The sequence below is a fragment of the Armigeres subalbatus genome, chromosome 1, assembly GCF_024139115.2.
Source record: "Armigeres subalbatus isolate Guangzhou_Male chromosome 1, GZ_Asu_2, whole genome shotgun sequence".
Classification (NCBI taxonomy): Eukaryota; Metazoa; Arthropoda; class Insecta; order Diptera; family Culicidae; genus Armigeres; species Armigeres subalbatus.
The window spans coordinates 100768503-100795405 of record NC_085139.1 but is presented as its reverse complement, the minus strand read 5'-3'; the positions used below and the strand labels follow the sequence as shown (position 1 = coordinate 100795405).

Sequence of the window (26903 nt, the reverse complement as noted above, 5' to 3'; positions counted from 1 at the left end):
GAAGATTTACAGGGAGGAATAACAATGCCCAGTGTCTAATCGTTATGAAGGAAGCTACAAACAGACAGTGGGAAGAATTTCTCACCACCGTGAATCATTTGCAAATTAACGACCTCAGTGAGTAGAAGCGGTCTTCCGATAGGAGAGTTCTATGGTAAATGAGTAATCTGCCGAATTTAACTCTCCCACCCACATATCGAAAGCATGCAATCACACCTGGACGCCTTTAGCACTCCATCAGCTCGCCTAATTGGGATCTTCGCTTACGCAATTCCCTCTCAGGGCACTCCTTCCGAGTTCTTATCGGGAAAGATACCTCAAGGCCTTTCCAAGAGGAAACTGGTACACCCAAGGGTCATTCCGGCAAACATCTACATTTTCATATTTGCCGATGACATCATGTTAGTGGGTACCGAATATATCCGCACCAGATTTAGAACACAATCGTCAGTCAGTGCCGTACTCCGTTAGACCACCTAAATTGGGTTTTCGATGTCAGCCAGTAAGTGTTCTCGTGGGCACGTCTGAAAAGGCAGGCATTAGCTGTCAGGGCCTAGTATTAAACTGGGCGACTTTCCTATTTCCAACTGGAAGATTGTTTAGGTGCTAGTGTGCCGACTACCGGTGACCATCGATAAGGGCCTAACCTTTTTACCTCACTACGGGTCCGTGAAAACCGGACTGCCGTAGCAGATTCAACCTAATCTAGACCTCACAACAGATTTGCAACAGATTACTGATGGATCTGGAGCATAACGGTCTTGCCTATCATAACTTAGTTAACCGGATACCAACCTTCAGAAGCTAGGTAGATTAGCTTCCTAAAATAGGACTCTTGCTATTTATTCATCGTGTGCGGCTTCCATGTGCCGCAAGTCTGCTACTTTTGCTGCAATCACATCCGATGCCCGGCGTCGGTCTTCTCTAGTGACTTGTGTCCACTGGCATGGAGCGAGGAGCTAGCTCTCCTCCTTAGCCGTCATAAATCACTCCATCGTGCGACATTTTAAGAGAGGAGATAATACGGAGGCCTTTCGAAGGTTTGTTTTAAACTCCGTTGGACACGTGATCTGGCGACTACCGGTGTCCGAAATACGGCGTTCCTCGATCAAACAATGGGATTCCCTCCAGCAGCCGAGATGCTCTTTCTGATGACGCGCCCAGCCTCGCATCCCCCGTTAGCTTCCTTATAGACGTGAGGGGCCAATAGTTTGAAATAGTCTCCCTTCTCGACGCAGACAGACAGAATGATATCACCACTGCACTACTTGCAATCGAATGTTTAAACGAAGTATTTCAAAAATACTTTCGACGACTTGAGATGCGGTCTGATTCCGTATCCAGACAATGTGATTTTCAAATGAATTGACAAATGGGGTTATAACAAAAGTCCATGTTTTCTAACGTTTTATTTTTTTTTACAAAATTTCCAAACTGTTAGTTTAAAGCTTCTAATATTATTATTGACGATTGTTTAAGCTAAGTAGTTATAAAGCTAAATACATTGTATTCGGAGAGCCCCTCAGATTGAGCCTAGGATGTGCCGAGTTTAGCCCCTCCCTTGTTGCAGGAGCACCTCTGGCTATTGGGCTTCGAGGCGGGTGAAGAAATTCGGTAATGAAAATCATAATTCACATGATTAACGTAAAAAAACAATATTGAAACAAGAAAATAAACACCCGTTGCCATGATCTTGTGCTTATCGAGATCAGTTCTGTGACTGTCATTTTTTTTCTCGGGAACAGGCGGAGGAATTTCCTGAACCTTGAATAACTTGATCGTTACGCTACTTCAGTAAGGACCTCCCATGGCAACTGGGCATCAGGAACTGTGGTCACCGGCAGTGCTGCAAAGTGTCACCGTTGAAGTCACGCAAAGCCTGACAATAACAAAATCCAGGTCATGTGTCAAGTACTCAATTGTGATGCTCAAATGTGGATTAAAATTGGTGTAACGATTACCATGAAAGTGACATTTTAGCAACTAGCGCTGGGTCACTCACCTTGTCTTCACTTCTTCTGTCTGTGATCACCAGCATTATAGGAAAACTTTCCTTATGTTGTGGTTGTCATATCCGTGTCATCGTGACTATCGCGATGATCACTTGACCGATGTTTACGATGTTTGGTTCGAAATCAACGCACGTCAGCAATGGAATAATCCATCTAGTAGAAATTAATGGCTTTTTGCTGTACTATAAATGTAATAAAAATGCATTAAGCCAAACAACTTTTTAGGAACATGCAAGTGTTCTGATTGTTTATGTTGACTCAATATTTTAAGAGGTGCTGTAAAAAGGAAAGTACATACATAGTTTTTCCAAATTTGGTCCAGATCTTGATCTTTTGAAAAAGGCCAATTTTTTTTACTGATTTTTTCAAATGGGTATAACCAAAAAAACGACGCATCCTACAAAAAAGTGAGTATGGGTGACTATCGCAAAATCAGTCAAAATATTTTTTTCAAAAAAAAAAACTAAATTAAGCACTACACTTAAAAAAAATCACCTTAAAAAATTAGAAGTCAATTTGCAAAAAACGACCCTTTTGATTTTGACGAAATTTTGCCTCAAGATATGTAGGTGATTATGTTCCTTACCAACCGTCCATACATCGCAAGCTTGGCACTTTTAAAGAAAAAAAGTTTTTCTAACAAAAACTTTTTCTTTTTTTTTCTTTTTTCTTGTCGGTCTCACGGAGTAGCAACCATCGATATGTACAGTCAATCTAAGCTAAGTTAAGCAAAAACTTTTTTTTGTCGGAATTGGTTTTTTTTCAGTGTCAAGGGGATTTAACATATACAGATTTAACATATACCTACATACATATAGTAAATATTCCTGTACAGTCAAGAAGAGTACAATGTTTTAGTCGTAACTGGTCGCAACTAAATAATGTAATAAATGAATGTAATATTTTTTTGAAGATATAAACCCCTTTTTAATGTTACTCCTAATTAAAAAGAAAATTATATTTAGTTGCTAAATTAGGCAAAATATCATAAAAATTGAGTTGCTTGGGGTTCTGAGATAATGATGACTTTCATTGGTTTAGTTTCGGATGGAAATACACTGAAAATAATTCCGACAAGAAAAAGTTTTTGTGAGAAAAACTTTTTTTCCTTCAACGTGTCCAGCTTGCGATGTATGGACGGTTGGTAGGGAAAATAATCACCTATCTTGAGACACAATTTCATTCAAATCAAAAAGGACGTTTTTTTTAGCAAATCGAGTTTCAATTTTTAAAACAGTTTTTTTTCAGTGTAGGGCTCAATTTGGATTGTTTTCATTATTTTTATTAGAAAGTTTGACTGATTTTGCGATAGTCACTTTTTTGTAGGATGCGTTGTTTTTCAATAATATCCATATGAAAAATTCTGCAAAAAAATTGTTGGCCCTTTTCAAAAGGTAGTTTAGATTGAATTGGGAAAAAACTTAGTTGATTTAACTATTGATTTATCAATAAAAAACGACGCCATTCTAATCAAACGACAACAAAATCAATCAATGACGGTGCTCACCTGTACTATTGATAGCTGACCAACCTGAAGCTCTTTATGGCCCTCAGCTTCTTGTTGTCAATCTGGGTGTCACGCTTACCTAAGGTACTCACGTGTCAGCTTCTACATGTCACGATGCGCTTGAAGTGATGGTCAGTAAAAAACGTCGTTTAAGGTCACTCCTCACGGAATCAAACTTTCAAAGTGCTCGCGTTTTCGGGGGCACACCACTCGATACGGAAGCAACACACAACTGTCATTTTTATTTTTTCACGCATGCTGCGACGCAGCAAAGCTGAATCAACAAAAATGACAGTTGTCCGCCGCCTCCGTATCGAGTGGTGGTTTTTGTTTTCATTTCTGATCATCTGGTGATGGTCACTTCATCTGGTGATGGATGGACTTTTTGCAAGACTGGACCGGTTCAGCTGCATCTGTACGAGGAAGAATTTGGTTGGTGTGAGCACTGATCAACCTGTTGCGTTTGATAATTACGCCCGATGTCCACTATTTTCTGGTTTCCGTTGTGATACACAATCAGGACACCAGATTGGAAAACACGACGAACCTCGACGTGCTTTTTATTTGGAAATGGTTTCTTCAGCAGATTCAATGTCGTTCTTATTTTCTCCTGCCAATACATACTTCTGCTGAATGCATCATGTGGGGTGAGTTTATGGTCTTTCGACGAATTGCTAAGCCCATTGTATTGTGGCCCATTATAAAATGGAGCAGTTCAAAAGTCTGTTACTTCGTGGCATAACTGCTAGTAACTCTCGCTGGTGAGGGTGTTCCGTTGTCCGACACTAGTGTTGTAGAATTTCCGTAGTCGTCAAACATCTCTCGAAGTAATTTGATTGTGGCAGCAGCGATGATGGTGTGTGTGTGTCCGACAACTTCGAATAAAGGCATCCAAGATGACCAGGAAATATAATCAGCAGAACGATCCAGAACGATAATCAATGCGGATTGAGTTTCCTTGGTAATTTTGCAGAAGAGCAAGCTTGGCACTGTAGTGCGTACTGTTCTACGTCATCTTCACGTTCTTTCAGTAAACGCTCCGAAAATCTCGGGCAGAGGTTGGTGATCGGTTTGCAAAACGTGGCATCTCCCGCGTACAGCATTTTGTGGAATTTCGTGATCGCAAAAATCACCGCCAGAAACTACTTCTCCATTTGATTGTAATTGTCCTCTACGCGCGCCAACAAATGGGATGCGATTTCCATGACCTCAGATGGATAAGGATGCATTATCATGGCTCCCAGTCTGTGACTGGAAGCTTCGCTGGCAAATCCGAAAGTAGGATAGATTTGATCCGGTTGAAAGATTATTGGCACTCTTCCGACCAATTCCTATGGTGGTGTCCTTCTTGAGCACATGGTCCATGGGTGCTCTCAGTTCCTTCATCCGCTTGACAAACTGGCCGTAGTAGTTCCAAAGTAGGACTGGAGCTGCTGAACGTCTTGAGAATATGACATTTAAGAGATAGCATGTCGTCAGGATGTGGTAACGGATGATAATCTGACTCGAGCGCTTCAATCCACCGATCTGAAATAGTCTTCACAAATGCGAACCTAGAATTTGTCCGCTTTTCGTCCGACGAATATCGACGAGTCGGAGAAACGAACAGGAGCAACTATGGCGTTATATTGTAGTCGTTGAAGTTCCCTTTCTACGTTTGAGACTGCAGCATAGGCCTCCGGTCGCTTCGGACCGGTAAACTGGACATCGCTTTTGCTTCTGCGCACCGATCGAGGGGGTTGTTGCTTGAGATTCGTCCTCTTTTGGTACCGTTTCCTAGCGTGATGTCTGTACAGAACTCTGTAATGAGGTTGAGACCATACCGGAAGCTGTGACTGCTTGCTCTTCGTGTGGATACATACTTTTTGTTTCCAAGTGTTCCTTCGGTTGTGCGCGCTTCTTCGCGTTGGCTGGTTTGCCGCTGGAAAAATAGCCTTCTTTATGTCCCTGACGAATGCACTTTGTGCAATTGTTGTTGATAGTCACAGTCACAGGGACAGTCACAGGTGTAGTGAAGCTCGCCGCACTTCCAACAAGGGGTTTTCGGAATCTTCTTCACAGGCTTCTTTAAGTTTCTGTCAATTGACCTTTCCCGTCAAAAATTGTATCTCGTTTTATTATCTTAGTCGATTCTTTGGCTTATTTAAGGTCAACTTCCCAAAGAAACCATATTTTTTGAAGCCTCCAACGATTTTAAAAATCTATCCTACTTTCCGTAAAAGTGCTGCACGTGTGAAACGGTCTGAAAAATTCACCCGATATTCGTTCAAAGTCAAGAAAATGTTGAGTCAATATTGAAAAACATCACTTTTTCGATTTTTTGCTTTAAATTTTAAAAATACTTCGAGGCGTTAAAAAATGGTGTCAGGCCATGTGGCCGAAGGTCGAATTAGCAAAACGAAGCAAAAAGTGAAAAATGAGAAGTTCTTTCTTCATCTTACCCCTTCTTCCATCTCCCTTCTTATATCTTTCTTCTTTTATCTGTCCTTTTCCTTCTTCCTTCTTCCTCCTTCCTTCTTTCTTCTTCCTCTTTCCCTCATCCTTATTTGTTCATCCTTTTCCTTCTTCCATCTCCCTTCTTCTTTCTTCCTTCTTACTTTTTCCTTCTGCCTTCTTCTTGCTTCCTTCTTCCTACTTCCTTCTTCGTTTTCCTGTCTTCCTTCTTCTTTCTTTTTCCTTTTTTCTTCTTCCTCACTTTGCACTACTCACTCCCCAGTTTTCATTCGGCCTAATGACCCAGCATCTTAAAAAATATGGGTTCTTTAGAAAAGTTGACCTTAAATAAAATAAAGAATCAACTGAGCGATTACAAATTATCGACGGGAAAGGTCAATTGCGTTAATACAGCATGTATGGGGTCGTACACATATTACGTAAGCACTTATGGTGGAGGGGGGGTTCTGTCGTTATCTTACGCACCATATAAATAAAAATTTGTTTGTATGAAAAAAATCTTACATGGCGGGAGGGATGGTCTACAAAGCTAGAAAAATTGCGTACGTAATATGTGTACGACCCCTATCCTTGCTCTGAAACAGTTGAGTGTCCTGCTTGAAAGTCACGATTTGATAACCTGGCATGGATATCTGCGTTGCGTTAGTCATCCCTAAAATCTGCAGATGAAACGCAAGGTTTCGAATTGATTACTAGAGAGTAGGGTGCCAATGGAATATATGGGAAAAATTTATCATCAAATCTCATAAAACGTCATTGCTCACAAGTTTCATTACCCCAAAATATGACGCCATGCAAAATTTGAGCTCAACCGGACATGATTCAGAGGTGCCTAAAATTCATCAAAGTTTCGAAATTTTTACCCCTGGAAATTTTCCCAAGGGGGGGCCAAAGGAAAAGTCGAAAATCGAATTTTCGTTTTTGATGCCAAATGACTTAAAAATGCATGAAACGTCGAGATCTGATCTGCCGTAATCTGGAAAAGTGACGTATGCGCCATTTTACAACATACATGTTTTCCATTTTTCTGTTAAAGAGTACGATGAGTACTAATCGTTAACATTTTTGGAAAATGGAGTATACGTCACTTTGCCAGATTACGGCAGTGATGTTATTAAAAATAATTTTTTTTTTTGAAGAAATCGATTTTTTAGAACTCTTAGAACATTTTTGGAACTGGAAAGTTTTTTTTCAGATGATGAAATTTTTTTCATCGAATTTTAACACCGGACGATACGCAAACGTTTTCGTAGCCAAAAATTTCCCCCTATGTAAAATTTGAGCTAATTCGGAAATGATTCAAGGGTGCTCAAAATTAATCAAAACTTTTTTTTTTCTCCCTTGTGAAATATTTTTTTTTTGTTTTTTGATGCCAAAGGACTCAAAATGCATGAAGCTTTGAGAATTTTTTTTTTTTGAAAAAAATCGACTGTTTTGGGACTTTGAAAAAAATTCTAATGGCGAAAACCATTTTTCATCGAATTTAAAAACCGTACGTTACGCAAACAAGCCCTAAGTTACAAAAAAAAAAAAATCAAAAGTTTGATAGCAAGATTTTGCGCACCCCTAAATCATGTCCGATGGAGCTCAAATTTTGTATGGGGGCATATTTTAGGGCTTAGGAAATGTTTGCGTAACGTTCGGTTTTTAAATTCGACGAAAAATTGTTTTCGCCATAAGAAATTGTTTCAAAGTCTGTAACGAGGTTACAGAAAACACTTGGTCATAGTTTTATAATCATTTAATTCACACCATGCAAGCAAATATGAAATTTTCGCAAGAGACACGCAAGGGTTATTCCATATCTTTTCAGTAGTACGAGTGCCTCTGTTTTGTAAAGAGAGTACTTTACATTTGAATGAACTATGTATGGCAATAGCTTGTTTATTCCTCATCACCAGATTCGTTTATCAGTTGGTAAATCAACTGATGAGCGTTAATCTCGGAAACAATAGATTGTGGCAAAAAGATTCGTCGGTTTAGCTCCATGTTTGGTCAAGCTCAATTCTATCTTTGATTGGCAAGCTAGACAGTGTAAAGCCTAGAAGTAAACAACAAAGATCGGCTAGTGGAAGAACCGAATTTATCTTAAGTGAGTTAGTGAAAATTTAAAGAATATTCCTAATCTAAAATGCTATTATACCCTAATTCTAGATCCAAATTATAAGCGAAATAATCTTTTTCAATTGGCCCTTGTGCTATAGTGTGGTTTTAACGAAAAACGAGATAAAAAGAAAAAAAAAATTGTGAACCAACACTAGAAAAGTTGAGCCGCTCAGGCAGCTCGTGCATCATTCCCTCGAAGCCAAAGGACACAACTTTCCTTCAAGTGAAGGTGTCAGTGTAGGGGATAGCGACTAGCCAAGCTATTCCTAGGGACGGATCCGAAGCCCGGTGGCTTGTAGGCCAGTCCTCGTCGTCGAGCCAGCATCCGACCCTCGCGCACTCTAGGGCCAAGACGGAGGGTATCCACCCCTCTACTGGCTTTGAAGGGAATCTCTGAAACAAATTTGCATGCATGCACGGTACAAGCTACTGCTATACGTAAGCAGACCGACAATCATCAAGTGGATTTGTTACAACCCGACTCTGGCATCGACGTCGGCTCTCTCGTACACCCAACTGCTGTGGGTTCGCACAGACATACGCACCATCCAGAGCGATCGTCGACTCTTCGCTCACGTACCGGTGAAAGGCGGTGAGCCCCAAGCGTCATACACACTCCCCAGAGCGTCTGCCAGCTTTTCATGCGAGAGTAAGAACCAGTACTGGTAGTTCTCGTGACTGTCATGTGAAAGCGAAAACCTTTGCATTTTCATTTTCAAGAGACCAAATGAAAATGTAGCCGTCTCCTGGTCACCTGTCACATTACAAGCAGTCATGATGGGAATGTGGCTTTGTTTTGAAATCTAAATTTCTTAATAATTTTAATAGATCTGTGCAAATAACGATGACTAGTCGCTAAAATGATTGTATTGTTTATGATTTTCGCGTTAAAAGTAACATTATTTAAGAAAAAACAGCTTGTTTACAATAGTTTGATACGCTTTCATGAAATAAAATTCCGTGAAAATATGGCAGAATTCCTTTCATTGTTAATGTTTTCTATGAAAGCGGGAGAGAATAAAATGTAAATATCGCGTGACCTCTGTCAATGAGAATGAAAATCTCAGTACTGGTAAGAACCGCCATCCACTCTCTGTACGGTGCCTTCGGGCGATGACATACTGACGCGTCGAGCGATGCGGAGCGCGTCTAAGCACTCGTAAAGCAGAATATCAGCAAGAGAAATTCTTTTGTCTTGGACGCGTTCGCGCACGCACACGCGTGAGTATGTCATCGGCCTTCCAACGACCGTGCTGGAGGCGAACCAGTACACCACCGCTGTTTATACCGCCACCGAGTTAACTGGTTTAACAGTACCGGTGCCTAATGGACATCACCGCCATTGGAGGCCCAAAACAGGTCAGATAGACATAAGTAGGGTAATGATCGATCGCAAGAATAAGTGCCAAAGAAGAAGAGCATTTAATTAAGGGAAGAGGATGCATTAGATGTAGTTCGGAGATCACGCGTGAAGAAAAATAAGAATTGTAAAAATACAAAAATGTTGAACCTTAATTAACTGGTTGATCGCTTGAAGCACAAGAGGCTCCAACCTATGCCATGCTAAGAGGAAGGGGGTTTGACTTAACGATTCTGTGGGTTTTCAAAAAAGTTTGTCTCACATTTTTTGTACACATACACATTGTGGACTTCGTGGCCGTGCGGTTAGCGACGTCAATCGTCTAGACGCATGTGCTGTGGAGTGTGGGTTCGATTCCCGCTCCGGTAAGGAGACAACTTTTCGTAAAGCGAAAAGCTCTCCACTGGTCCACTGGGTGTTGTGTAAATGTCCTGTCCGTTGTCTCATGCTAGATGTTGAACACTTAACAGGTCTGGTCTGTGCGACCTCTGGTCGAAGACGGTGATCCTGTCTTTTTTGCACACACACACACATACAGACATCACCCCAATTCGTCGAGCTGAGTCGATTGGTATATAACACTATGGGTCTCCGAGCCTTCTATCAAAAGTTCGATTTTGGAGTGGTTCTATATCCTTTACGTATACTTAGTATACGCAACAGGAGGTAACAGAAGAGGTATTAGGTACTGCGCGTTGATTACACTCGATGTAAAAAACGCGTTCAACAATGCTAGCTGGGCAGCAATTGCTGACTCCCTGCACCGATTGAGAGTTCCGGATTACCTGTGCAGGATACTGAAAAGCTATTTTCAGAATAGGGTGCTGTTATACAACACTGATGCCGGTCAAAAGTCGATCGTAGTGTCCGCGGGTGTTCCACAGGGATCGATCCTCGGACCGGTTCTGTGGAATATTATGTACGATGGAGTATTACGCCTAAGTCTTCCGGCCGGAGTGAAGATAGAAGGCTTCGCGGATGACGTAATGCTAGAAGTAGCAGGTGACACTCTCGTCGAAGTCGAACTGAAGGCTTCATACGCGATTGGCAGAGTGGAGGAATGGCTCAACTCGAGGCGGTTGTCCCTTGCACATCACAAGACAGAAGTTGTGGTAGTGCATAACCGTCATGGGCTGCAACAGGCGAGGATAAGAGTAGGGACCTGCACAGTTAACTCCGTGAGGTCTCTCAAGCATCTGGGCGTGATGATCGATGATAAGCTCAATTTTACGAGCCACGTCGATTATGCATGTCAGCGGGCTTCATTGGCGATAAAATCTTTATCACGAATGATGTCCAACAGATCGGCGGTGCATAGTCAAGTGCGTAGGCTGATAGCTGGCGTAGCATTGTCTATCATCCGTTATGGCGTGCCGGCATGGGCCGTAGCACTAAAAGCCGAGTACAATGTAAAGAAATTGATCAGAGTACACCGGCTGATGTGCTTACGTGTCGCGAGCGCATATCGCACCATATCATATGAGGCGGTGTGCGTTATAGCTGGAATGATGCCGATAGACACACTCCTAGAGGAGGATGTGGAGTGCTACAACGAAAGGGACTCGGTGCAAGTGCGACGTGTCAAGAGAGCAGCTTCGTTGCTCAAATGGCAAAGAGCATGGGACACCGCAGTCAAAGGTCGTTGGACCCACAGACTGATTCCAGATGTGTCCAACTGGGTTGATAGGAAGCATGGTCAAGTCAACTTCCACCTAACACAGGTGTTGTCTGAACATGGCTGCTTTAAGAAATTCCTACACAGGTTTGGCTTCGCAGATTCTGCGGAGTGTCCTGAATGTGTAGGTGAGGTAGAATCGGCAGAGCATGTGATGTTCGCATGCCCGCGATTCGAGGTAGAACGCAATACCATGCTGCTTATTAGTGGTATGGATACAACCCCGGACAACCTCGTCGAGAGGATGTGCCGGGAAGAAGCTATATGGAATGCGGTGAACACAGCATCTCAACAGATCATGTCGAAACTGCAGCGGTGGTGGCGTCTTGAACAAAACCAACGAGTGCAGTAGGGGCACCTGTGATGCAGTGAACACCTTGCTCACCCCGACAACCAACATGTCGCGGGTGGGCTGCGGGGACCTCAGTATGTAGATATAGAGGTCATTGCGGTTCACGCGCGGTGGTTGTTGTCGGGGTGCTCGTCTCCAACGTGAGATTATGATACGGACCGTTAGGTTACTATCATAGCTTGCGATCGACGGGTGGTGAGGTAGCCACCCTTGAAGTCGATGTTGTGTGTATTGACGTCAAGTGCGTTAGCATAGGCGTGAGCGTTCTCAATAGTCCCCCCCTGATGTATTGCTTAATTGCGGGCCGGGGGTACGGACTGGCGAAAGGGTTTTGGTTTTAGTGGGTCGGGTAAGAGTTACATGAGTACCTCCTCAGGTGTCTGGTTGCAGATTTCCGTTTACCCTTGCTCAAGAAAAAAAAAAAAAAAAAAAAAAAAAAAAAAAAAAAAAAAAAGGCAAAATGTTTTTACGTGTTACTCTACTGGTTGTAATGATGGTATCCGACGTACTCTGAATTTAATAAAACCTGTGATTATTTGATATAGATTTTAAAAAGGTGTGGAATTGGTTACTATTTATAGTATAATGTAAAATAATTTAAAAAAAATATCATCCACAAAGAAAACGAGTGGCAAAATTAATACAAATTCACTTCACAAACCAAAACCTAATTGATTTAATTTTTTTCTGTTCCCACCAGCTATGACCCATTTGGACAAGCTCCGCATCTGGAACAAGACGATCCGCGTAATGGCCAGCAAGCATCAGGCGGTGCAGCTGCCGAAGGAGGGTCAGCCGGACGCCGGCCTGACCCGGGACTATGCCCAGAACCCGCTTCACCGGTTCAAGAAGCCAGGCAGCAAAAACTACCAGAACATCTATCCACCGTCTGCCACACTGCATTTAAGCAACATTCCGTAAGTACAGCAAGCAGCCCTCCCCCCACGCTACGGTGACCTGAATGTTTACTTTTAATTTGCGGGGTCGACCACTGACTGCCGCCGGAGCAGCAGGTTTGCATATAATCCCCACGGGATGTGGGAGCTGGGATCGTTCGAAGTTTTTTTTTTCACCTTCCACTAAAGCACCAATCCTGTAAATGTAACTAGAAAAGGTTTCACTTTGTAGTCGTGCTTGTCATAGGGGTCCACTCCATAGTCTGCGAAAGAGGGGGGGGGTAGTTTTTAATTATCTACCATCAGCAGGGCACACTACACTTTCCCTATTTCGGCATTGCTCTTGTAGTTGCATAGTGTCACACGGTGACCACCTCTGTCGGGGAGAGAGACGGGATGAACCAAGAAGGACACACGACGGCTCCACGGCTCATTTCATCCACCGACCAGCTGGACTAACCGGGCGACGAGAGGTCGCAGGTTTTTAATCCTTTTGTTTGTCCATCGTGCCACTTGATTCTACCACTTGCTGCCCTTCCTTGATTTAACCAAGGGTAGGGCTGTAAAATTAATAGTTCGGTGGTCAGACCGGGTAGTCTCCGGGTCGTGTGTTGGCACTAATATAAGATGATTGTAATTAAATAAGTGAATTTAGTGCCTACCAGGAGGTGGAAGCTGGAGGGATATTTAAATGGGGCTGTATTTTGTGGCTTTTTATTTGATCTAGAATTCACATTTGGTCGGAATTCAGCCAAATCGCATCAAGCGCCAACAAAAAAAAAATTTTCTGCTCAAACTTTTGTTTAGCAGATTTAATTGGTCGCAAATCGTATCGGATATCCCTCAACCACATAACTGAGGACATCCTACTGCAAACGTACGCCAAAATTGATATGAAGCTGTTTTCGTTGTAGTTGTATTAACAAAATATCATAAGACAGTTGAAAAGCAGCTTGGTGCGGTTTGGCTGAACCCCGACCATTTGTAAATATGAACTTAACTTTATGAATTTATTGGAAAAGCCAGATATTGATTTAGACTTAGCATTTTAGATTTACTATTTTTGCTACGTAGAACCATTTCGTTCAGCTGGTGGTACAGATAGATTAGATTTTATTTTATCTGCTGGCCACATTAATGGTTTGATACCCGAGCAAAGTCTGAAAACATAATGAGAGCATATAGAAAACATATTTTGATATTGATATCAAATCGAAATCATAATTTGTTTTCAAATATGAATTATCATGATTGATTACATATTTTGATATCATTTTGCTGTTGATTTCTAAATTGTATGATCTGACATCAAACTGTGTACTTATTTTGTTATCGGATCCAATATCAAAATTAGTTTTCGATTTGCTCTCATCGATAGCAGGAATAGTTTTCGATTTGATGTCACAGTAAGATTTTTCTGCTGTAGATTTTGATCTTTTAACCGTTAAAACGACCAAAAGGATATCAACCTGAGTTATCAAAATTAGGCGATTTCACAACAACAAAATTAGTTGTCGATTTGCTCTCAAGCTTTGCTCGGGTAGACCATACGAAATCGCCGTTTCAACATGGCAAAATTGAAATCGGGATGGTCATCGATTTCATTTTCCTTACACATTTATCAATCCAATTCATCAGTTACCATGGCGCCTTGAGTATCTCATTAAGTAATTGGATTCTGTAACAACTAAAAGGGATACTCCAGAAACAAACACTTCCTAGGTGTTATCGCTCCCCAATCAAACATTACATTGTCTCACGAGTTATTCCTGCCACTCTAATCCCCTAGAAACGATCGGAATGGCACAATCATCCAATTTAAATTAATTGGAGAAAATATTTTTCTCCACTGGGAAAAAAATTGCGCCTTCTGCGCTTCTGCACCATGCCCTTTCTAATTAACTGTGAAAAATGCATCGCACTTGTCAGTAGTCAGTCAGCAGGGTTGTGCGGAAAAAAAGGATGCCTCCGTGCAAATGCACCGCCCTTGCACACTGTTCCACTGCACATTCCACGAAGTGATGGTGTTGACGGTGATGGTGCTTCGACTCCTACTAGCTGGATGAGGTGCATTCTATAGAATTGTGTAGCGGAGGAAATTAATTCATTTTTCATAGGAAGTGGAGGGAAAAAAACGTCTGGCAATAGAATGCAAATTTAAATGAAAGTCCTGATGCCAAACACCAGAGCTACCATCAAACGGGAGCCATCTAATGATGAAATTAGCGTTTGTTTATCTTTTTCGTCAAACGCAATAAACTGTGAACGTGAACGTTAATGTGCATTTGGAAAAATTAAGATCCATCAACACAGAAATTAGCATTAATTTCCACTCATTAATTGGAACGCTTTTTCTAATGATGATTACAAAGTCAAATACCTTTGCCGCGCGAGATTTGGATCGATTTTTTCCAACCACCTACGATTCACGCACGGTCAGGTGTCGAATTGTCACACCTCCATTACGTTTGCAGCGACTCGCCATCAGACAGGGCAAGGCGGAACGGAAAACCGTGAAGATGCCACCCCCTTCCGCATTTTCTCCGAAAACAGAGCTCTTCATTAAGTGGGATTGTTATGATAATGTAATTAAAGGAAGTGTAGCACGCTCGGGGATCGCCACTAGCATCGGCTCTCTTCTATAGGTTGTCCGCTTTAGTGGACTTGTGCGGCAGATTGAATGTGGCAAGAATAGATGAGATTTTTCATCTTTTGTGCACTACCGTTACCGTCCTTGGTACGAGAAAGCGGTTTTCAAGGGAGCATCCACAAATTACGTAACGCTTAGAGGGGGGAGGGGGGGTTGGTCGAAGTGTGACAATCCTTACAAAAATTTCAGATGTTTCATACAAAAAGTGTGACATAGGGGGGAGGGGGGGTTGAAAATGCCCAATTTTTGCGTTACGTAATTAATAGATCTTCCCCAATCGGTATGAAGAATTCACAGGATGCGGTATATTAACCAATTCTCAGCTGAAAAAGAAAACTTTGTTTGATTACTTAGAAGGAATAAAATATGTTTCCTCATCACCGAATTTTGCAAACACTGCAAACGCATTGGGCTTCGCTGACAAAACGAATTGTACATCAGGTAATCAATGCAAAAAAAACGACTAGACTACACAGATAAAAATATGTTGTGATTTAAAATGTATTTTAATGCACATATTTGGAGCATGCAAATAAACGCAAAATACAATCGGTATTAGTGTTCTTCCAAATCAAAATGAATTTAAACTGTGCTTGCTTGTAAAATTCAATCAATTTAAACTGAACATCGAATGTTTATTCGTTTGTTGGCATCAGCTGCAATTTGACACTTCGTTGAATTTTCAAAATTGTCTGCTGTGTAGTACGATCGACAAAGATTCATACTCGTGAGGCCATTCGAAGACCTGTTACAATCATTAATGATAAGAACTTTAAAACCAGGAAAACGTCTAAAAAGAGAAAGCTTTGTTGCTCTTCGTATAATAAAATTATTCAAAAGGATTGTAGAAATTGTTCACAAGCTACTATCTCAGCGACCTTTAAGTGTGCGTTAGTCAAAATACGAATGAATTCATTTTTCAATTCGATTTTCCTGAAAGCAACCATAGTTTAGTCAGTCAACAAGCTGTTGACAATTGTATGAACTTTATCGTTTCGATGAGGGAAATATTAAAATCATTTTCAAAAAAGTGGGAAATAGAATTCAATTCAACCAGTTTGAGAACTACGGGCAAGAGGGACCATGCTGTGCCAGTTATGACAACTGTGCTGTAAAGTGATGAAACAAAAGTTCTTTTAATTAAATGTGGTTTGAGGAGTTTCGTCTCGAGAGTTTATGTTGGCTGTGTCATACATTTTTATTAAAGCTTAGAATCAATATTTATACTAGCTACTTGTCTTTTGCTACTGATTGCGTGATAATTAATCCTTTGTATTTCGTTTTACTTTCAGAGCTACCGTCACCGAGGAGGAGATCAAAGAATCCTTCACCAAGAACGGCTTCGAAGTCAAAGCTTTCAAATTTTTCCCGTAAGTATTTTAACGCATTTTCTCATCAACGTACTTTTTGTCGTCAACCGACAATTTTCAGTTAAACTTATCATCCAGAGTCACTTATGCAGTCTTGCTTGCATTATACACAACACGCGTACTTAATTCTCTGGTATACTGCCGTGAATCGCATATTTGTCCCATATGAATAGGAAACCCAGCAAAGATGGGACAGATATGCGATTCACGGCAGTATAGTACCTCTCACCAAATGTGCGTGTTCTTCATGAACCGAGTAGCTTCTCGAAAAGTGTATTTTAGTATTGCAACGATTAAGGAATCTAAAAAATAATCTGAAAGGAATATAAAAATCAATTTAAGAGCAAAAAAGACATCATCTATAATTCGCACTATTTGTGGACCACTACCTTGTTGCAGTATACTTGCGCTCATAGCTTTCGAGGGTGTGCAACACGCCTCAAAGCGGAATTCCGCGGTCTAATATAGGGCGGTTATAAGACGGTAAACTGGGCCATGACTCTGCGCACTTGCGACTTGAAAGGAGGCTTCCGACCCACTTAAAAGGAGGCTTCCGAGCCACTTGAAAGGAGGCTTCCGAGCCTCTTGAAAGGAGGCTTCCGAGCCTCTTGAAAGGAGGCTGCCGAGCCTCTCGAAAAGAGGCTGCCGAGCCCCTTGAAAGGAGGTTTACAAGCATCTTGAAAGAAGGCTTCCAAGCATCTTGAAAGTAGGCTTCCGGGCCTCTTGGAAGGAGGCTTCCGAGCCTCTTGGAAGGAGGCTTCCGGGCCTCTTGAAAGGAGGCTTCCGAGCCTCTTGGAAGGAGGCTTCCGAGCCTCTTGAAAGAAGGCTTCCGAGCCTCTTGAAAGGAGGCTTCCGAGCCTCTTGAAAGGAGGCTTCCGAGCCTCTTGAAAGGAGGCTTCCGAGCCTCTTGAAAGGTGGCTTCCGAGCCTCTTGAAAGGAGGCTTCCGAACGCTTTCGAGTCTCTTGAAAGGAGGTTTACAAGCATCTTGAAAGAAGGCTTCCAAGCATCTTGAAAGTAGGCTTCCGAGCTTCTTGAAAGGAGGCTTTCGAGCCTCTTATAAGGAAGCTTCCGAGCCACTTGGAAGGAGGCTTCCGAGCAAAGGAGGCTTCCGAGCCACTTGAAAGGAGGCTTCCGAGCCGCTTGAGAGGAGGCTTCCGAGCCACTTGAAAGAAGGCTTCCGAGCCACTTGAAAGAAGGCTTCCAAACCTCTTGAAAGGAGGCTTCTGAGCCTCTTGTAAGGAGGCTTCTGAGCTTCTTGAAAGGAGGCTTCCGAGCCTCTTGAAAGGAGGCTTCCAAGCCTCTTGAAGGGAGGCCACCAAGCCTCTTGAAAGGAGGCTTCTGAGCCTCTTGAAGGAGGCTGAGCCTCTTGAAAGGAGGCCTGAGCCTCTTGAAAGGAGGCTTCTGAGCCTCTTGAAGGAGGCTTGGCCTCTTGAAAGGAGGCTTGAGCCTCTTGAAGGAGGCTTGAGCCTCTTGAAGGAGGCTGAGCCTCTTGAAGGAGGCTTCCGGGCCTCTTGAAAGGAGGCTTCTGAGCCTCTTGAAAGGAGGCTTCCAGGCCTCTTGAAAGGAGGCTTCTGGAACCTCTTGAAGGAGGCTTCTGAGCCTCTTGAAAGGAGGAGGCTCTGAGCCTCTTGAAGGAGGCTTCTGAGCCTCTTGAAGGAGGCTTCAGGCCTCTTGAAAGGAGGCTTCCTGAGCCTCTTGAAAGGAGGCTTGCGAGCCTCTTGAAGGAGGCTTGAGGCCTCTTGAAAGGAGGCTTGAGGCCTCTTGAAAGGAGGCTTCTGAGCCTCTTGAAAGGAGGCTTCTGAGCCTCTTGAAAGGAGGCTTCTGGGCCTCTTGAAAGGAGGCTTGAGCCTCTTGAAAGGAGGCTTACGAGCCTCTTGAAAGAGGCACGAGCTGCTTGAAAGGAGGCTTATGAGCCTCTTGAAGGAGGCTTACGAGCCTCTTGAAGGAGGCTTACAGGCCTCTTGAAGGAGGCTTACGGGCCTCTTGAAAGGAGGCTTCTGAGGCCTCTTGAAAGGAGGCTTCCGGGCCTCTTGAAAGGAGGCTTCCGGGCCTCTTGAAGGAGGCTTGGGCCTCTTGAAAGGAGGCTTCTGGGCCTCTTGAAAGGAGGCTCTGAGCCTCTTGAAAGGAGGCTTCTGAGCCTCTTGAAAGGAGGCTCTGAGCCTCTTGAAAGGAGGCTTGCAGGCCTCTTGAAAGGAGGCTTCTGAGGCCTCTTGAAAGGAGGCTTCTGAGCCTCTTGAAAGGAGGCTTCTGAGCCTCTTGACAGGAGGCTTCTGAGCCTCTTGAAGGAGGCTTCTGAACCTCTTGAAGGAGGCTTCTGAGCCTCTTGAAAGGAGGCTTCTGAGCCTCTTGAAAGGAGGCTTCCGAGCCTCTTGAAAGGAGGCTTCCGAGCCTCTTGAAAGGAGGCTTCCGAGCCTCTTGAAAGGAGGCTTCCGAGCCTCTTGAAAGGAGGCTTCCGAGCCTCTTGAAAGGAGGCTTCCGAGCCACTTGAAAGGAAGTTTCTGAGCCTTATGGAAGAAGGCTTCCGAGCCTCTTGAAATGAGGCTTCCGAGCCTCTTGAAAGAAGGCTTGCGAGCCTCTTTAAAGGAGGCTTCCGAGCCTCTTGAAAGGAGGCTTCCGAGCCTCTTGAAAGGAGGCTTCCGAGCCTCTTGAAAGGAGGCTTCCGAGCCTTATGAAAGGAGGCTTCCGAGCCTCTTGAAAGGAGGCTTCCGAGCCTCTTGAAAGGAGGCTTCCGAGCCTCTTGAAAGGAGGCTTCCGAGTCTCTTAAAAGGATGCTTCCGAGCGTCTTGGAAGGAGGCTGTCGAACGCTTCCGAGTCTCTTGAAAGGCTTCCATCCCTCATGAAAGGAGACTTCCGAGCCTCTAGAAAGGAGGCTTCCGAGCCTCTTGAAAGGAGGCTTCCGAGCCTCTTGAAAGGAGGCTTCCGAGCCTCTTGAAAGGAGGCTTCCGAGCCTCTTGAAAGGAGGCTTCCGACCCTCTTTAAAGTAATTCTCCGACATCAGATTCTCTGGAAAGGAAGCGAGCCTCTTGAAAGGAGGCTTCCGAGCCTTTTGAAAGGAGGCCTCCGAGTCCGAGCCTCTTGAAAAAAGTCTTTCGGGCTTCTTGGAAGGAGGCTTCCGAGCCTCTTGGAAGGAGGCTTCCGAGCCTCTTGGAAGGGGCTTCCGAGCCTCTTGAAAGGAGGCTCCCGAGCCTCTTGAAAGGAGGCTTCCGAGCCATTCTGATTTATATTTCAGTGCGCGCGATTATTTTTACACGATTTTCTTGAAATTGCACGATTTTAATTTGCACGATTTTCACAAAGTTACGCGACGTTCAAAAAGTATATCATATTTTTTTTGTGCATTATCGGATTGTGAAAAAACGGAAGGTACAAAGTACAGAATACGTTCATGGCATATGTTCACGGTCATCCAAAAATTTTCTGAAATCAGGCCTTAACGTCTATACGAGTAAAAAGATGTCTATTGAGCTGTTTTAAATATGCAACATGAGTTCAGTGTACTTGATTGTGGTTCATGAAGCGTTGCAAATATCAGCTTAATAAGTTTCGCCGGAAAACAATGTTCAGATATTTTATGCCATAGCAAACAGCAAAACAACCACATGGTTTTTTTTTCTTCTTATTTGCTTGATATTTTTTTGATTTCTGATTGCTCATATTTATGGGTTGCTATATCTACAATTTGCTAAAGCGCTTAATCGTACATTGAGGCTTACTGATGAGTGTATTGGGCAAGCCACCGTAAATTCATATCGACTGATCCATACCTATTAAAGGTTGACATTGTTAAGCCGGATACATATCGAATTGGTAGTTCATGTCTCTCCTCTATTGTTCCAATTACAGGAAGGACCATAAGATGGCCCTGATACAGCTCAGCTCGATCGAGGAAGCGGTTTGTGCGCTGATCAAGATGCACAACTACCAGCTATCGGAATCAAACCATTTGCGCGTCAGTTTTTCCAAATCCAACATCTAAGCGCATCCCCGGTGTCGAATGTTCGGATAGCATGCTCCACCAGCAAACTACTTTAAAAGTAATGTCTACTACACCCAGATGATGATGATCCCTTCCCCTCACACACATACACACATCGTTATCGTCGTCGTCTAGTGTTTAGAATTCATCATCAATCATCATACTACGTTCTTTAATGGATAGGATTTTAGGAAGAACCCCGAAACCTGCTCTCAACACCTCTCAGCACAGCTGTACACACGGAACACACTGAACCGAAACACTGGTTTGATTTATTATATTAGGAATGGATTACTGACGGACTGTATCAGTAAGAAGTTTACACACTCACACACCCACAAAAAGAGCAGCCGCGCGAGCAGATGAGACTGATGGATCGATTTTGGGTAACGGAAAGGAGGAAGCTGGAACAGGAATGAATACAGAAGAGCGAGGGAAACAGAATGGGATTCGAGGGAGTGGAAAGGTCGAGTTCGTCGTCATCTCTTACACACATACACACATAGAAGCATACCACTAGAAAGTACCACTTATGAAAAAAAAGAATCAAAGCTACCCACTATAGTACTACTATACTTTAAAATCTACACTCTAAACGAAAAAAAAATATCTTTTCTCAGTAGTTGTTGTACACCGCAAAAAGAAGTAATATAACGTTTGCTGCGCCATTGCTCTGATCAAAATGAAAATGCGTTGACACCGAAATGGGGCTTGGCCAAAAACTCACACACACGGAGCAAAAGAATCCTACACTGAAACAAAAAAAAACAATGTAAATTGAAAAATATGTAATCTTTTTACCTTAGAACAAAAAGATGATAACAAGAAGCGTTAAATGGGAACAAATTATACCTATAACAAAACAAAACTAGAGAAAAAAAAACTAATCTTATCAGTTCAGAGAAACCAGATGTAGATGTCGGAGAAGTGGAAAGAGAATTTAATTCAGTGGTGTGACAGAGACGGGGAAGCGAGGGTCTCTGGTAAAAAAACAAGCTATAGCAAAACGTATATTTAAATGTACATCCTAAACACAGGAACAAGTAGTTGAATTTTCAAATGTGTGTCAAGTCGAAAACTAAAAACAAAGGTGAAAGTCTTAAATCTAGGCCGAGGCAGATCTGAACTATTGAATAGTAGAAACAATTTCAAACCAGTAAAGCAAAACTGAATGCTTTACGGTAATCGGGGCGCCGGAGCAACGACGCTTTTTCTCGGAATTATTCGCATTTCACTTCCAGTTTGTTTCGCGGTTCCCCCCTGAATGAGGAAACAAAACAAGAAAAAAAAAAACTATGGTTAAACTAATGCGCTACATTTAGAAATTTATTATTACTACTTTTAAATCGCTGTTCATATCTTAAAACAAACTATTCTTTAACGTAATATGTGAAGCAAACAAACAAACAAAAAAACGTGAATTATGAATCTTGGTGGCTGGTTTTTTATTACTATTTGTGTTAGATTTTACCTACTTTTAACCTACTACGTAAATCTTAATTAGTCTACTTCCTTCTTGTTTTTTTTTAAATGCAATCACACTCACACATTTACAAGTATGGCGACGATCTGTTATAAAATAAAATAAAAAAGAAAACGAGAGAGAGAGAACGAGAATGAGCGTGAACGTGAGGCAGCGATAGAACGCGAACAGCAGCAGCAGGAGAAGGAGTGGTAGTTCGAGGGAACTCGAAGGAAAATAATTACACTACTGTATTATTAACAGATAGTTAGAGTCTAGTTTATGAAGTATATTTTTTTTATTTTTACAATTTATTATATTTAAATTTAAAAGCGAGGAGAAAGAAGAACGCATGGAATTATGCAGATGACGCAAAGGAAACGACGAATAATTTCCAGTATTGTTTAATTGTAGAATTGTTATTGATTGGTGGAATAGACGCGCGCGCGACTTGGGAGGGGCAAATCTAGGAAAGGCGGGATGGGACGGTTTCCTGTCCCACGTAAGGAAATAGAATTCAAAAAAAAAAATCGTTGATAAAAAAATGTCCCACAGGCCTAGTGCACCACGCGACGATCGACCGTTATTTACACTCTAAGTTGTAGTTATTTATATCGATACATTTACATTTTTAGTGTGTAAGGCGGGAAGGAAGGCGTATAGAACCAGGTGAGATTCGTATTTTTTCTCTGTCTTAGTTGCAATAGCCTTCCACCGCGAGGTTGACAAACAGTTGACCGATCAACCAATCAACCAACCAACCACGCATGGACGTGGCCAGGGCAAAGAATCTCAGGTATAGAATTGTGCACCCCGAGCACCCCGATGGGCACTTGGCGGCGGCTGGTGGCCTCGCGGTGGAATTTTCGGCGTTCGTTCGCCGGAAGCGAGCATCATGATTGTGATTGTCGAATCGTTTAGAATATTGTGCGGTAATGTAAATTTGTTAGGGTTATTATTATTGTTCGGAATCGTTTTTTTTTTGGATGGTAAGGGAACGGTTATTGTGGAGGTATGGAATTGGTATCTCTCAAGTGTGGATCGCTTTCCGCCTCATAGGAAAATGTGATTTGCTTTGTGATCATTTGCCAAAAAGAATGCGCGTGAGGAGGATAAAATCTGCTGAAATACTTCTAAATTTCCATCTATCAATGCGTTTTCTCCTTTCAACTATTTTTTTCGACAACCACAAATCGCGTGAATATCATTAAAATTTCTGAATTTGGTTCGAACCTAGCGAAGGTGTAGCAACAATAAATGTCGAGAAAAAGTGCACCGTAAATGCATTAGCACAGAGGCAGGATCTTCCGCACACTTGAATCGTATTTGCAACAGAGAATCCAACAGTTGAGAGTTTGTTCACAAAACTTACCGCATCTTATTAGAATTTCGAAATAACAAAAGTTCGAACTAAGTCAATTATGAGTTTTTTCCGCATTATTAGGGCGAACTCATTCGGACTCGCATTGAGTCCCGAATCATTCATGCTACAAAGCCCTTGATATCGTACTTTTTACAGCGGTACAAGTCCTCGAGCTCGAAGGTTTAATTTGTTGATGGACCATTCACTTTTCGTGTCAAAAAATAGATGTCGAATTGGTCGCTTTGAAATTTCATAATCATCGTGTAAAGCTATCAGTACACTGTTTGTCATAATGACAAATATTTGTCAAGTCAGCCTGATATCCATGTCGATTTCTAATCGGTTTGATAGATGTCCGGATCAACTTGACAAATATTTGTCATTATGACAAACAGTGGACTGCGGGCTTAAGAACTGGAAATGTCGCAATTCGACAAAGCATTAATCATTGATAGCTATATCACCATTGGAGTGATTGTTGTCCGATGTCCAATTTTAAGCTCTGGCTCTCCGGCATTTTAAGCCCATTTACTGCCTCTTTGGCTGAATATTCGACGACATACCGACTCGAAAGTGACAGAATAGGTGTCGAATTGACAACGAGAATTAATAAACTGAACTGGATTGATTGTGGTTCGTACAATTCCAGCTGTTGGATTCTTATCAGCATTTTTTAACATCATTTTCAAGTGCGATCGCCAGTCAACGGTGCAGGATTGGTGGTCGGATAGGCTGATCCGCCCCAAAAAAAATGAGACAACAAAACGTGTCAAATCAAACAGGTATAACCCCGTTGCGGTGCGGTGAGAGAAAATCAATCATATTTTGTAACGAAAAAAAAAACTGCTGAAAACAATCATTCGAATGCGTGTCAGAGGTGAGAATGAGAGCATATTATGGAGTGCGTGTGCGAGAGAGTGAGAGAAAAATGCGTGACAATTCATCAGATGAAACAGAGAATACAAAAAACACTGCGTTCACAAAACAATGGAAGCGTACTCTCTCACGCGCGGAAGCAGTCGTACATAAGATCAAAACAAACCATGTGACAGACAGATAGTAGGCGTTGCATTTTGAGCTTATCGAAGAAAATCAAAGCGAAGCAGATGGTGAACACTAACTTAATTAGTAAAACAAAAATCGGTAACTTATATATCTGAGCGACACAAAGTATTGGAAACTGAAGGAAATTATAGTAAAATTAAACTATAGAAAGTGGTGATTAAATCATTAAAACAGTTTTTATGATTATTATGATAAATAAAGGTATATTGAAAACTATATATTTAGAGTATTAATCTACATTTAAAAAGAAGTAGAACAGGTGTAAAGCAGAGAACGCGGGACGATCCAAATTCAAACGGACGATAAACGTAAAAAAAGAATGGATAAACACAAACGCTAGGAAAAATTGAACAAACATATTTACACATACAGAATAAGGCGGAAGGCGAGCAAAGGTGACAGAAGTTTACACAAAGAGACACAAGTGAAATCATACGAACTCAGAGCCCGCCGTCGCTGCCCGCCTGTCATCATGGGACGAAAGGGCCAAAATGGGAGGGCAAGCAGACACAGAGAAATTCGAATAATGAATATGAGAAATCTCGACAATCAGATGATGTTATATTTTAGCGATAAATCTTTAATCTTCAAACTCTATTATTATATACTATTGTAAAACAAACAAGGAAAGACGTGAACATTTTCTTATACACACATACCCACTAACACTTACACAAGCCGAAAAAACAATCGTAAGGAGCGTTACACGCTTCGCACATGCGAGTGAAAAGTCTTCTATGCACTCTGAAATGGAAATACAGAAATATATACCCCACAATCACACACTGAAATCAAATCAAGTAAATAGATATCAACTAAACTATATCTTATTAGCTATGTACTAGTAGAGCGCAATGTTTGAACGATTGAGACAAACCGTTTGCATAAACCTCTTTTAACCCCTTCTAAAGGATGGAGAAAAACGTATCTATTAATTTTACTTTTGTTTTACTCGGTATTGTACACAAACACACTTACAATTTTACGCTATTATTGATTGTTGATAACTACACTCTCATCAATAGACATGCTGTCACACGCAATCAGAACTCTCACCTTCTTCAATCTTCTTATTAGTTGTTAGTGTGAGAACAAACATAAAACCAACCTTGCGAAGAGAGCCGATGGACATAGACAGCAGCGGAGCTAGAGAAAGTGAGAGATAATTATTAAAGAGATTTCAAAGCAAACAAACACACTAAACTGGAAACGATCAAAACTCGTGTTATCGATGCTAGCCAGAAGATGTCGTTTAGAGAGATGTTTTTTAGTTAAAATAAGCTTAAACACCAGACAGAAGAAAATGGGATACAACTGAACTGTTTATTTAATGTTAAATCTAAGTGTTATGCGGTAGAAACAAAAACCAACAAAATGACAAAAGGACAGTGAAAAAATCCTCTGCACATCAGAGATAAACTCTTCATTTCTTCATGATTTTTTTTTTAATTTCCTGCAGGTATTTTTTCGGGTTTGTTTACAGAATATTTGTAATTATTTCCTTAGCTTAAAAATCAAACAAAAATGTCTCAACACTACACACACTTACTTCATATTAGGAAAATATCAAAAATTCTATTCCACGTTTAATGTTGCTCTGCGGGAATGTAGGCAACGTGTAGAACCTAATCTTTACAACTGTATTGTAAACACGCGGAATCAAAACACAAACAACTAAGTAAAAATATCAAAAAAACTCAAACAAAAAAAACTTATATCAATGTATTTGCAATTTAATCGAATAAGACAGCGAAAATTGCTGACAAACTGATGGATGACGATGTTCGTTCGTACTACTGCGTTTATAAAACACAAAACAAATTCCAGACCTTGTAGCGAAGACAAAAAAAATGAAGAGAAGAAATCTGAAAATGTGTACGTGCGGGCGTGCGCTCGCACGCACGTGCACCCACAGACGCGCTTGTAAGTGTAGGATACCTATATGAATATAATTTGCATAGACCGCCCCTCCCAGCATTAGGATGTGCATTTGTGGCAACTGAAATAAACGCGAAACATGATTTTTTGCAATATACATACATCCTTTATCTTTATGTATTTTCTTTAGTTTTAGTACCTAGCAGCTAAGCGTTTAAGAAACTCCTTACTTTTTGGTAGACCCCCTCCCCCCCTTTACTACAACACTACTCAATCTCAATGCGCTAAGTTTAGACGACGTGCGGAACGCTTCGTCCGAGTCCCACCTTTGATAAACTATAATCGATCGAGGTGGGAATCGTACAAGCGCTTGACAGTATTCATGTTTTATTTCATTGCAAATGTTTATTATTTTTATTAAGAATTCGATTGCTTTCTCCAATGAGAACAAAAAAACACTAGAGAAAGCTTTCGATGCTGCTACAGCTAGTACTACACCTATTGATTACGGTTTATCTTTAGAACGCTAATTTTACGCTCATACACACTCTTAGTGGTGGAGAAACGGCTGGAACGGGGGCGCGAAAAACGACAGGATTGAACGTGTGTTTGTTGACATAAGACGACTCGAATTCAAACCAAGTCACCTAAAAAATGCATACAAATAATTCAACGTTATAAAAATGTGTCAAATTTAAATCCGAGTTCTACACATACTTAGTAGTAATATTACTGCTGCTGCTGCTGCTATCACTATTACTATCACTTCTACCGCT

The 26903-nt window shown here is 41.7% G+C and overlaps 1 protein-coding gene across 7 annotated transcripts in view; it reads left to right on the top strand.

Annotated features, from left to right (window-relative positions):
* Positions 1 to 26288, top strand: part of LOC134203692 (polypyrimidine tract-binding protein 1) — a 723317-nt gene extending 697029 nt beyond the window's left edge. For all 7 annotated transcript variants that reach the window (XM_062678576.1, XM_062678565.1, XM_062678571.1 and 4 more), the window contains 3 exons: positions 12167 to 12383; positions 16305 to 16382; positions 20227 to 26288. In XM_062678576.1, the coding sequence (XP_062534560.1) occupies positions 12167 to 12383; positions 16305 to 16382; positions 20227 to 20359 (428 nt within the window). In that variant the 3' untranslated portion in view covers positions 20360 to 26288. The remainder of the gene's footprint in view (positions 1 to 12166; positions 12384 to 16304; positions 16383 to 20226) is intronic.
* Positions 26289 to 26903: the final 615 nt, after the last annotated feature.